A 13,609-nucleotide genomic window follows, 5' to 3' on the forward strand; every position below is an offset into this window, starting at 1 on the left:
TCCACCTAAAATCCTCTTGTATGCATGCCACCACAGTTCCTGAGCTCCCCACCCTTATCCAGGATTCTCCTTTAAGTGAGAGTAGGCTGTGAGCCTGACCACTGGGACCCAGTACCCTCTGTGCTCAGGTTCTCTGCCTGGGAAATTAGCCCAAAAATACATGCAAGGTACAATCCCAGCTAGTTATTTTTCAATGCCAAAGGAAACAGGACAGAAAGGAAATAATGTAACCATAATTACTTAGAGTTATGGGGTTTCTGCCTTTTCTCTCTCTCTCTCTTGTCCAAATCCTCTCTATTAGCCCTATTAGGGGTCTCAGAATGGAAAAAGTTGATGTATTTTTGCAAACATCCCTCTTGTCCTCAGAAGGATGAGTTCTGGTGCACAATTCTCACTTACAAAGATTATCAGCATGGTCAGAATATTAAAATCATTATGCCATGTCCTGCCCCAAACATGGGGGTATAAATGTTAAAACACATTGTGCCACGTCCTTCCCCAGAATTCCTAATTCAGTGGAGCTGGAGAGGGACCTGAGAATGCTTTTCTGTCCATCTCCAAGCTGATGCAGTGCTGATGGTCCAAAGACCACACTTAAAAAATCATAGTTCTAGATAAATGAGGTGATAATGTAGAAACACTTGAAAGAAGGTGACCTTGATTGCCTTCAGCAGCAGCCAGGCTCTCACATACTGTGACTTGTATGGGTGGTGCCCCCTAGAGTCTCACAAAGCAGAGCCTGAGGGTGGTGGGGAGTTTCCTGGTCCCCATTCTCCCAAGTGTTTGTGCGAGGGTCCATTACAACATGTCTAGACAGATCTCTGAGCTCTTGATGAAAAAGTCCTGCTGTGGAAGAGATGGAGTTCAGCTTCTCTGCATGAGCTTAAAATGGGGCAGAGTTACTAAATTCATACCTCATCTTTCTTCTTCCTTTCCTCCAGGGATCCCTCCTACATGGCCTCCCACTGGAGAAGCAACAGAGGAGCACACAGAAGGCCCTTCTGCAACGGAAGTGCCCTCAGCCTCAGAGAAGCCGTTCCCCTCAGAGGAACCATTCCTCCCAGAGGAACCATTCCCCTCAGAGAAACCATTCCCCCCAGAGGAACTGTTCCCCTCAGAGAAGCCATTCCCCTCAGAAAAGCCATTCCCCTCAGAAAAGCCATTCCCCTCAGAGGAACCATTCCCCTCAGAAAAACCATTTCCCCCAGAGGAACTGTTCCCCTCAGAGAAGCCAATCCCCTCAGAGGAGCCATTCCCCTCAGAGAAGCCATTCCCCCCAGAGGAACCATTCCCCTCAGAGAAACCAATCCCCTCAGAGGAGCCTTTCCCCTCAGAGAAGCCATTCCCCCCAGAGGAACCATTCCCCTCAGAGAAACCAATCCCCTCAGAGGAGCCTTTCCCCTCAGAGGAGCCATCCACACTTTCAGCCCCAGTGCCCAGCAGGACTGAGCTACCAACCTCTGGGGAGGCATCTGGGGTGCCCGAAGTCAGTGGTGACTTCACAGGCAGTGGAGAAATTTCAGGACACCTAGACTTCAGTGGGCAGCCTTCAGGGGAAAGTGCAAGTGGACTGCCCTCTGAAGACTTTGACTCCAGTGGGCTCACCCCTACAGTGGGCTCAGGCCTGCCTGTGGAAAGTGGACTGCCTTCAGGGGAAGAAGAGAGAATTACATGGACCAGTGCTCCCAAAGTTGACAGGTTGCCCTCTAGGGGTGAGGGCCCAGAAGTTTCTGCTTCTGGAGTAGAGGACATCAGTGGACTTCCTTCTGGAGGAGAGGTTCATCTAGAGATCTCTGCCTCTGGAGTAGAGGACCTCAGTGGACTTCCTTCTGGAGAAGAAGGTCATCTAGAGATCTCTGCCTCTGGAGTAGAAGACCTGAGTGGAATTCCTTCTGGAGAAGGTCCAGAAGTCTCTGTTTCTGGAGTAGAGGACCTCAGTAGACTTCCTTCTGGAGAAGGTCCAGAAGTCTCTGCCTCTGGAGTAGAGGATCTCAGCAGACTTCCTTCTGGAGAAGGTCCAGAAGTCTCTGCCTCTGGAGTAGAGGACCTCGGTGTTCTTCCTTCTGGAGAAGGTCCAGAAGTCTCTGCCTCTGGAGTAGAGGACCTCAGTAGATTTCCTTCTGGAGAAGGTCCAGAAGTCTCTGCCTCTGGAGTAGAGGACCTCGGTGTTCTTCCTTCTGGAGAAGGTCATCTAGAGATCTCTGCCTCTGGAGTAGAGGACCTCAGTAGACTTCCTTCTGGAGAAGGTCCAGAAGTCTCTGCCTCTGGAGTAGAGGACCTCGGTGTTCTTCCTTCTGGAGAAGGTCATCTAGAGATCTCTGCCTCTGGAGTAGAGGACCTCGGTGTTCTTCCTTCTGGAGAAGGTCATCTAGAGATCTCTGCCTCTGGAGTAGAGGACCTCAGTAGACTTCCTTCTGGAGAAGGTCCAGAAGTCTCTGCCTCTGGAGTAGAGGACCTCGGTGTTCTTCCTTCTGGAGAAGGTCATCTAGAGATCTCTGCCTCTGGAGTAGAGGACCTCAGTGTTCTTCCTTCTGGAGAAGGTCATCTAGAGATCTCTGCCTCTGGAGTAGAGGACCTCAGTAGACTTCCTTCTGGAGAAGGTCATCTAGAGATCTCTGCCTCTGGAGTAGAGGACCTCGGTGTTCTTCCTTCTGGAGAAGGTCATCTAGAGATCTCTGCCTCTGGAGTAGAGGACCTCAGTGTTCTTCCTTCTGGAGAAGGTCATCTAGAGATCTCTGCCTCTGGAGTAGAGGACCTCAGTAGACTTCCTTCTGGAGAAGGTCATCTAGAGATCTCTGCCTCTGGAGTAGAGGACCTCGGTGTTCTTCCTTCTGGAGAAGGTCATCTAGAGATCTCCGCCTCTGGAGTAGAGGACCTCAGTAGACTTCCTTCTGGAGGAGAGGAGCATCTAGAGACTTCTGCTTCTGGAGTAGGGGACCTTAGTGGACTTCCTTCTGGAAGGGAAGGTCTGGAGATCTCTGCTTCTGGAGCTGGGGATCTTAGTGGGTTGACTTCTGGAAAAGAAGACTTGACTGGGTCAGCTTCTGGAGCCTTGGACCTTGGCAGAATACCTTCTGTAACTTTAGGAAGTGGGCAAGCTCCAGAAGCAAGTGGTCTTCCTTCTGGATTTAGTGGTGAGTATTCTGGGGTGGACCTTGGAAGTGGCCCATCCTCTGGCCTTCCTGATCTAAGTGGACTTCCATCTGGGTTCCCAACTGTCTCTCTGGTGGATACTACGTTGGTGGAAGTCGTCACAGCCACCACAGCAGGTGAACTAGAAGGAAGGGGAACCATTGACATCAGCGGTGCTGGAGAAACATCTGGGCTGCCCTTCAGTGAGTTGGACATTAGTGGAGAAGCAAGCGGACTCTCTTCAGGAGCTGAACTCAGTGGCCAAGCATCTGGGTCTCCTGAGATCAGTGGGGAAACCTCTGGGCTCTTTGGTGTCAGTGGACAGCCCTCAGGGTTTCCTGACATTAGTGGGGAAACTTCCGGGCTTCTTGAGGTCAGTGGGCAGCCATCAGGGTTTTCTGGAGAAATATCTGGCGTGACTGAGCTTAGCGGACTGCCTTCTGGACAACCAGAAATCAGTGGAGAAGCTTCTGGAATTCTTTCTGGCCTTGGTCCACCATTCGGCATAACCGACCTGAGTGGAGAAGCACCCGGGATCCCTGATCTCAGTGGGCAACCATCGGGTTTGCCAGAGTTCAGTGGAACAACATCCGGGATCCCTGACCTGGTTTCCAGTGCTGTGAGTGGCAGTGGTGAATCTTCTGGCATTATGTTCGTGGACACCAGTTTGGTTGAAGTGACCCCAACGACATTTAAAGAAGAAGAAGGCTTAGGATCTGTGGAACTCAGTGGCCTCCCTTCAGGAGAGGCGGGTCTCTCAGGCACATCTGGGCTAGTGGATGTCAGTGGACTGTCTTCTGGAGCAATTGACTCCAGTGGGTTTACGCCCCAACCTCCAGAATTCAGTGGCCTGCCAAGCGGAGTAACTGAGGTCAGTGGAGAAGCCTCCGGAGCTGCGAGTGGGAGCAGCCTGCCCTCCGGAGCATATGACAGCAGTGGACTTCCGTCTGGTTTCCCCACTGTCTCTTTTGTAGACAGGACTTTGGTGGAATCTGTAACCCAGGCTCCAACTGCCCAAGAAGCAGGAGAAGGGCCTTCAGGCATTCTGGAACTTAGCGGTACCCCTTCTGGAGCACCAGACATGTCTGGAGACCATTTGGGATCTTTGGACCAAAGTGGGCTTCAGTCTGGACTAGTGGAGCCCCGTGGGGAGCCCGCAAGTACTCCATATTTTAGTGGGGACTTTTCTGGCGCCACTGATGTAAGTGGGGAATCCTCTGCAGCAACGAGCACCAGTGGGGAGGCCTCCGGACTTCCAGAAGTTACGTTAATCACGTCTGAGTTGGTGGAGGGTGTTACTGAACCAACTGTTTCCCAGGAACTGGGCCAGAGACCCCCCATAACATACACCCCCCAACTTTTTGAATCTAGTGGTGAAGCCTCTGTGTCTGGGGATGTGCCAAGGTTCCCTGGATCTGGGGTAGAAGCGTCACCAGTCCCAGAATCCAGCGGTGAGACATCAGCCTATCCCGAGGCTGAGGTGGGAGCGTCTGCTGCCCCCGAGGCACGTGGAGGAGCTTCCGGGTCCCCTAACCTGAGTGAAACCACCTCCACCTTCCATGAAGCTGATCTGGAGGGAACCTCAGGCCTGGGAGCAAGTGGCAGCCCCTCAGCCTTTCCAGAAGGCCCCACAGAGGGCTTGGCCACCCCAGAAGTGAGTGGAGAGTCAACCACCGCCTTTGACGTGAGTGTAGAGGCATCAGGCTCACCTTCCGCCACTCCCCTGGCTTCTGGAGACAGGACTGACACCAGCGGAGACCTGTCTGGCCACACCTCAGGGCTGGATATTGTCATCAGCACCACCATCCCAGAATCCGAGTGGACTCAGCAGACCCAGCGCCCTGCAGAGGCGCGTCTAGAAATCGAATCCTCAAGCCCTGTGCACTCAGGAGAAGAGACTCAAACAGCCGACACAGCCACCTCCTCAACTGATGCTTCTATCCCAACCTCCACAGGAGGGACAGATGATTCAGAGGCAACCACAACAGGTACAGTTGGAATTATTTTCCCCTAAGTGGGTCGGAGTGATTCAGACTGTAGCATGGTAGGAAGCAGTGTAGACTCAAGGTTCTGAGCTGTGCAGGCTTAGGCGAGTTTCTTAACCTCTCTGAGCCTCATCTGTAAAACAGCAATAGTACCAGGGGAAAGTAAATGAGATATAAATGTGTCGAGAACGAGGATTTACCTTTTGCACACAGTCCACACTTGTAGGTTCACAGTTGTTACGGTCACAGTAGAGTTACATCACACAAACATTTATATATGAACTCAACTATCTGGACTCGGCACGAGAAGTACTGTTTAGATAGTGCTGGAAATTATTCTCCTGCCCCTGGCCCATGGAGTGAGTGTGAGAAGAGAGAATGAATCTGCTGATGACATTTATGTGTCAATATTTGCTTTGTGCAGGGTTAAAACCTGTACAGTTCAAGTTAATATGATGCATCAGTTCAGCTGTGTCCTGCCTTTGGACCCTGGGTCCTCGCCCCGACCCTGTGCAAGTAAACCCTCCTCTGTACTGTGGTGATGGTCTCGCCTTGACACAAACCTAGCAGCTTCTGGTTTTCCTTTATTTTCTGGGACCCCTTGCATCCCCCTGTGTACTGAGAGTCCAGTCAGAAAATTCAGCCCTGCCAGAAGCAGGGGCTCAGGAGAGAGAGAGTCCCCAGAAATCATGTTGACCCAAAACCAGCCTTGTGGGTTTCTGTGGCCTGGGGCCCCACCCTGGAGGTCTTGGAGCCTGCACTATACCCCAGGCAGCTACATTCTTGATGCTCAGCCTCTCCCTGGGGGTTGCAGCCTCTACCAGTTGCTGTGCTGAGAAGCCCTGTAGCACTGTGACCTGCCAGGAGACGGAGGGACAAGTCATATGCTTGTGCCCCTCAGCCACACTGGCAAGCACTGCAACGTAGGTAGGACCCTCGGCGGCCATGGGGGTGCAGACAGAAGGGTCGGGAGGAGGTGTCCGAGGTCACCTGAGGTGCAGGCTTCTTGTCACACTGGCGTAGGAGAGTACATAGTGATATGTTGGGGTAGCAGCCACAGGATAAACATGGCATGTCTTTCTAGAGGGTCTGTTCTGCATGATGGTTTAGGAGAAAAAAGTCATTAAATTGAGAAGTAGTTCTTTTTTTTTTTTTTTTTTTTTGTCAAGCCAATGATTGTTTTATGAGCAAAATCCAAAAGGTGCTTGAATTTTGAGGATAAAGCTGGAGACTTAAAAAAAATGTTGAGCTAGGGAGTGTATTGAAGAGAGCCAGTCATGCCCTGAAGTCCCTGGGAGGGAAAGTCTGAGGGTAGGCTGTCTTGCATCATGCAGAGTGGACCCCTCTGGGAAAGCCCCTCTATGCTTAGGCCTCGGTGGGGTTTGAGTACCTTTCTTGCCTTAAATAAGATGACACAGATAGAACTCATCACTCCCAGCTCCAGGATTCATGGCTGCAGGTCAGCTATGACCCAGCGGAGCTCCACCCTTGAGCACCCACCATGCTGGGGCCTCTGTTTGTCCAAGCAGCTTGTGAGATAAGTGAGGAGCCTGGGGGATCCTCTGACTGGAGGTGGCTCCCAAAATGAGATGATATAATCTATGTGTCGCTCCCTGAGCACCTAGAGGCCTGTGGCCGTGAGGACATTTCAGCTCATCAACATCACCACCCTTGAGGGAAGAAATACCCAGTTCCCTCCAAGCTCAGATTCTTGGATTAGCTCTCTGCACTGCCTCCACATCCTTACCCCTACTTGTGTCTGGAGTCAGAAATCCGAGACCCAAGGCCTTCCATTAAAGGGCTTCATTCCTAAGACACATGCAAAATGCCTTTATATCCTACACAAAGGTACATTAATATAGATACCAATATATATGCACAATAATACAGCAAGTCCCCTCCAGGTAAATGAGTTCTGTACAAAGACCACATTCATAAGTCCAGTTTGTTCTAAGTCCAAGAAAATTAGCCTAGGTACCCAACTAATACAGTTGGCTATAGAGTACTGTACTGTAATAGGTTTATAATACTTTTCACACAAATAATACATACAAAACAAACACAAAAACAAAGAAAACATTTTTAATCATACAGGACAGTACCTTGAGAAGTATAACACTGGCATACAGGCGCTGGCATCGAGTGAACAGGCAAGAAGAGTTACTGACTGGAGGAGGGAGAGGAGGTGGGCGATGGTAGAGATGAAGGGTCGTCAGCAACAGGAGATGGAGGGCAAGCTGCCATGTCACTCATGCCTGATGCTGATGGCACGGGTTCCATTTCCTTGCTGGAACCACATGCACGTTCGCATCTTTGAAAGTTTGCAACTTGAAGGCTCACATGTAGGGAAATTACTGTGAATGAGTTGTATACTCTTAATATATATACACTCTTAATATAAACCTGCTATATACTTGGCACTTACACAGGAAATGTATATATACATATATATACAAACAGGCTCTAGGGTATATACTATTCACTCTCTTCCCCTTTGGGATCAGCCTCTGCCCATATGTGGGGGCTGTGACTGAGAACACTATAGGCCTCTGTGGCCAGAGAAGGTTGGTTCTCCTAGGAAGGTCCTGGCCTTTCTACCAAGGGGACAGTGCTTCCACCGAGCCATAGTGACCCCAGGGCTATAGACACACCCCTCTGTCTCCCACCCCCACGGGAAAGGCAGAGCACTACCTCTGTCCTGGGAAAGACTAGCTGATGAAAACTTGGAAAGACCTGGTGTGCTTTGCAGCACACAGAGTCCTCAGTTGGCAGTAGAAGTGACTGTCTGGTAGACGTCTTGCCAGGTGTGCAGACACGTCCCCACTCCCGGGTCTGGGTGTGCAGGTGGAGAGCAGCAGGGCGCCTGTCTTGGGTGAAGTGCTATGGAGCTCAGCTCTGTCAGCCAGCCCAGCCTGGGTCAGTGAGGAACAGACTCAGGGCCCAACAGGGCTTCTGGGATGGGGGCAGCCACCAGGATCAGAGCCCCCTTGCCCTCTTTTAGTATCTTCTGACACCTCTCTCCATTCTTAGCAACTCCTTCTCCAACCTGATACTTGAAACAAAAATGGAACACTGGTATCAGAAGTCACGCAGCAAGGCTCGCATCCTGGCACCTCTGAAATTAGAAGTAGGTGACAATGGGCCTTAGCTAATCTGCTCTAAAGACACCTTTTCTTTAATCATGTATATTTCCAATGGGCGTTCCTTCCTACAGTTTCTTCCCAGGCAGCTCTGAGAGCCTGGTAATCATGTCCATTTGCAAGTGCAGCCCCTAGAGGTTAAGCAATTTGCCTAACTCCACTGAGTAAGTCCAGTCAAGAACTGAGGTCTTCAAAACTATTCTGTTATGTGCATGTGGTGAGGGTGGCGGATAAAAGTGCAAAACACTCTGTAATTAACGCATATCCCAACCAGTTGGCTCAGACGGTAAGGAATCTGCCTGCAGTACGGGAGACCTGGATTCGATCCCTGGGTCAGGAGATCCCGTGGAGAAGGAAATGGCAACCCACTCCAGTATCCTTGCCTGGAAATTTCCATGGACTGAGAAGCCTGGCAGGCTACATATAGTCCATGGGGTTGCAAAGAGTCAGACACACTGAGCGACTTAACTAACCAACTGGGTTAAAAGATGATTACAGTGACCAGTTGAGGAAACACTTATTTCAATTAACAATTAAATTAGATCTATTCAGTAATTACCTAATCAATTGGCCGTTTAGTTTGAATTATATTGATAGGCATTATTTTAATAGCATATTACTAGTTCTTTTTCCGGGATATAATTTCCTGGTGGCAAAGAAGGTACAGAATATGCCTGCAATGTAGGAGACCCAGGTTCATCCCTGAGTCAAGAAAATCCCCTAGAGAAGAAAATTACTACCTACTCCAGTATTCTTGCTTGGAGAATTTTTTGGACAGAGGAGCCTGGTGGGCTAGAGTCCATAGGGTCACAAAGAGTTGGACACGACTGAGTGACTAACAATTTCTAACACTTTTTGTATCGAAAACATTTGTGTGCTAATATCCAAGAAATGAATTTGTGATTAAAAAAAAAAAAGAATTGAAGTCTTCACTGCTTAACACATCCAGCTGAATAAGAAACCTTCTCTTGAACATAACAACCAGTTGTTGATCTTAAAAAGCTAGAAGCTAGATTTCAGGGGAACCAGAATGAAGAGTGGCTGTAGTATTGCATTGGTTCAACTAGACACAGACAAGCCCTCGCTACCTCAGTTGTAAACAGGGTCAAAGATGGTGGTTCTCTGCTTTAAGACCTGGTGCCTTGGTCCCACTCCTACAGACTCTGATTAGAATAGTCCTGTGGCCTTGGCACTGGGGTTTTTTAAACTCCCAGGTGACTCCAGTGGAGGCAGAGCGGAGAAACACTGCTGTGAGGATTAAGATCATCCATGTACATCTCACAGGTTCCCTTTTCTGTCTCTCATGCCGCTGATTATGAAAAGCTTTGTCATCTCTAAAGAGCAAGTAGTAAGAATCATCCACGTGCAAAATCTGGCATCTCAATGCCCACCACAATACCCCTGGGGTCCCAAGTCACTCCTGTTCAATTTAACTCAAGACTTGGTGCTTCCAAAAGGACTGCAGATGGTGTCCAGCATCCATCTGTCATGTGGCTCTAGAACCAGGAACTACAGGTTGTTAGAAGGCCTTATAGATCTGTGTCATCTTGTTTAGTCAGCGTTCTGTAAACAAGTGCTTGATAAATTATTAATCTGTACTCTTTACAGCAAAATAAATGCTTAATGAATACTCAGATTCTTTAGCAAGGCTTCCCAGGTGGCACAATGATCAAAAAAATCTGCCTGCTAACACAGGAGATGAAGGTTCAGTCCTTGGGTTGGGAAGATCCCCTGGAGTAGGAGCTGGCAACCAGTATTGCCATACTGGAGATGGCACCCGCTCCAGTATTCTTATCTGGTAAATCCCATGGACAGAGGAGCCGGGAGGGCTACAGTCCATGAGATCGCAGTCAGACACGACTAGCGGCTGAGCACTACTACTGCTACAGATTCTTTGGCAGTAAGCACTGAACTGGAGAGTTCCCTGGCAGTCCAGTGGATAAGACTCTTCGCTTCCATGGCAGGAGGTGCAGGTTTGATACTTGGTGGGGGAACTAAGGTCCCACAGGCCACAAGATGTAGCAAAAAATAAACCCAAGACTATCCTATTCCTATCAACTTAAAAAGCAGAAGCACTCTCCTCACTTCTATTGTTAACACAGTATTTCCTGTAGGAATTAGATTTCTGATCCTGAGGTTTCAATCCTCGCAGCTCCTTAGAATCACCTGGGATACTTTATTATTTTTGTTTATTTATTTTTGGTTACCCTGAGTCTTTTGTTGCTGTGCATGGACTTTCTCAAGTTGTGGCAAGTGGGGGATACTCTCGAGTGCTTGGGCTTTTCATTGCAGTGGCTTCTCTTGTAGAGCATGGGCTTTAGGCACACAGGCCTCAGTAGTCATGGGTTTAGTAGCTGTGGCACACCAGCTTAGTTGCCCTGTGGCACATGGAATCTTCCCAGACCAGGGATCGAACCCACATCCCCTGTGCTGGCAGCTGAATTCTTATCTACTGTACCACCAGGGAAATGCTGGAATGCTTTTTAAAAGTGCCATACCTGGGCCTCACCATGAGCAATTCTGATTCACTTGGTCTGGAGAGGGACTCTGAAGGTGTTGGTAATTTTTTTTTAATCTAAAAATTAGCTATCACAATGATTCTAATGGGCAGCTAAGTTTAAGAAATCAGATCTCACATTCAATTTCCTAGCAATCACTGGCATTGCCTGGATTTCTCTAAACTCCATGGTTAGAAGGGCATGAACTTAAATTTTAACCAGACTCTTTTCTGTTTTATTGACATTTTTCCCTTTGTGGATTTGAAATTCTGGTCTATAATCTGACACTGTCTCTTCCCCCAGTGGGGTGATGTTTGAATTCCAGTGAAACCTTATCCCTGGGGATTGGGGGAAATGCTTTCAAAGCAAGTAAAAATACAGGGTTACAAGTGAAGATACAAATTACATCTTGACTTGACATAACCAAGAAGTCCACAGGCAGATTTTAACAGGCAACTAATTGAATTTAAGAAGTAGGATATTAAAGTTGCATCCAAGATCAACCTTTAAAATATAAAAGACTTGACCGTATAAATAACTATACTTTAATCATGTTTATTTTTAAAGCTAATTGGAACTGATAAATATGCTGTTATAGTCCTTCTCCTGGAGTAGGAAATGGCAACCTGCTCCAGTGTTCTTTCCTAGAGCATTCCCTGGACAGAGGAGCCTAGCAGACTACAATTCATGGGATGGCAAAGAGTCAGACACAACTGAGTACACACACATAGTCCTACTATCAATTGTGATATACCAGAAAGCAAGTATATATGTTCAGTTCTGTTCATCCTGATAGATCCTAGGTCTTTGCAGGGTGTGGAGCATCCGTCGAGCTAAGAAATTGCCTCTATGCTTCTTGAGGGGATTTCTCCCCCCACATCCTTGTTCAGTAAAGTCATGTCCAGGGTCATCATATAGAGCCACACAGGTTGTGCACTGAACAACTTGAAGGGTAGCACTTATACCATGGTATTTATGAGTGGCAGCCCCTTTGGTTGGATATCACTTGAGTAAAAGCACCTGTCACTCAACTTTTTCTGTAAACAAAAGAAACTCTAAGTTGGATGTCTTAAGTTCTGACCCAGGCAACAGCTGGACAAGATATATTCAGGGTAGAGGCCTGAGTTCTCCAATTCAGAGGCCAAGGTGATTATTTGCAAGTATCTTTATTCCCATCACCTTCACCAGGGGTTCTTAGCTAGTGACATCACTAGAAAGCCTTGTTCAGGAACAAAAAATCCCTTTTGGTTAGAATAGTGGAAAGCCGACTCAGAGTCCCTACTCAGTGATGACCTGTGAGCCCTTGGCTGGGGAGGTACAAATGATAATGAGATGCTGAGATCCAGGACTCCAGTGTCTCTCTCTCTCCACATATAACAGAGGCCTGGCTTTCATCCTCATGGTCCAATTCTCTCCTCCATCTCCTCCAGTCTGTCTCCCCTTCTTACCAGCATGGGCAGGTCACTTCATTTGTTTTCTTATCTATAATATGACACAATGATATCCATGCTATAGGGACACTTGGAGGATAAGTGGTTGTGAGATATGGTGTCTGGCTCAGAGAAGATTCTTGGAAGATAATGGCTCCCTCTCTTTCCTCTCTTCCTTCAAATAGTCTGCCCAAAGCCCTTCCCATTCTCCATTTGCTGTCACCTTGTCTGGGGTCCCCAAAGTACAGCAGGGCCCAGCCCAACTGTTCTCATGGTTTCAGAAGATAAGCAATGTTCTAACTGCCTTCACTGAAAGAGGTGGGGCAAATTAGGGCCAGAATGGCTCTTCTAGTCAGAGGAAGAGAAGAGGCACCACAGGCTTGAGTGACTAAAGAGAAGGCCCCACTCAGGCTGTCCCGCCCTCTCCATACTGCCGACGGCCTAAGTTGCCCCAGTGCTGCTCACAAGCTCTCAGGTCTTCAGGATTATGGCCCTTCCTTCCCTCCTCATCTGTGAATCTTGGGCGCTGTACGAAACAGCTTCTGAGCCCAGGAAACTAGTTCCTTGAGTTTCAGTCCCTGCAGCCTTCTCAGATTCTGCGCCTTGGCCAAACACAACAAAAGAAAACGCACTGTCCCAGGGCACAGGCCACCTGGGGAGGGCAAGTGATGTAAAATAAGCCTCTGGGACCACTGGAGGCCACTGGGCCTGACCTCCCCTGGGCCTCTGCCCTCCCACCCTCTCCCCCATGGTTGGCCAGAGGCCCCAGGGTTGATGTCTAGCTCTTCTTCCCAAGGGCCATTCCCGTCCCTGCTCTGTACAACTGCTTTAGCGCCTACATTTGCTTAATACCCCCTTGCCCAGTGCTTCCCGTCTCCCATAATGACGCTAATGGACCAAAAGACAACAGTAGAAGCAAAAGAGCCTCCCCCAGCTTCTGCCCAGCCCACCGGCCTGACCTATTGCTGCTACTGCTGCTGCTGAGAATCCTGGTGCATGCTGGGAATCCAAGTGCATGCTGGGATTTCAGCCCGTTCCTCCATGCATTTTGGTTTTGCTTGGAACAGTTTCAAACTTGGAACTGTTGGTTTCTAGCCCATGGTGTACAACTCCCTGAAATGAAGTCAAGAACTCTGTGGGAAGAGAGACCTCCCTGAGGACTTGAGATTCTCAGGGCCTCTCATGGCACAAACCCAGCTCAGGTCTAGATGACATCAGTGACGCACTAGTGAAAAGGATCCAGAAGAAAGTGCTTTTATCTTCTTCTCAGAGGATTGACTTTAACGGTTTAGTCTGTTCTTTAGAAGTAAGCACTAAGTCCTGGAACGTATTTAGGAAGGTGCCTACGTGGAGACCGCCCATCAACACATCAGGTCCTGAAGTTTGTATGAACATAGCTTTACACATCATGCTGACTTATAAGA

At 48.7% G+C, this 13,609-nt stretch overlaps 1 protein-coding gene across 1 annotated transcript in view; it reads left to right on the forward strand.

Moving 5' to 3' along the window:
- Positions 1 to 13,609, forward strand: part of ACAN (aggrecan) — a 67,761-nt gene that overhangs the window by 45,562 nt on the left and 8,590 nt on the right. The window contains exon 12 of the mRNA XM_018066613.1: positions 942 to 5,120. Within this exon, the coding sequence (XP_017922102.1) occupies positions 942 to 5,120 (4,179 nt within the window). The remainder of the gene's footprint in view (positions 1 to 941; positions 5,121 to 13,609) is intronic.

This window comes from Capra hircus, chromosome 21 (genome assembly GCF_001704415.2).
Source record: "Capra hircus breed San Clemente chromosome 21, ASM170441v1, whole genome shotgun sequence".
Taxonomy (NCBI): domain Eukaryota; kingdom Metazoa; phylum Chordata; class Mammalia; order Artiodactyla; family Bovidae; genus Capra; species Capra hircus.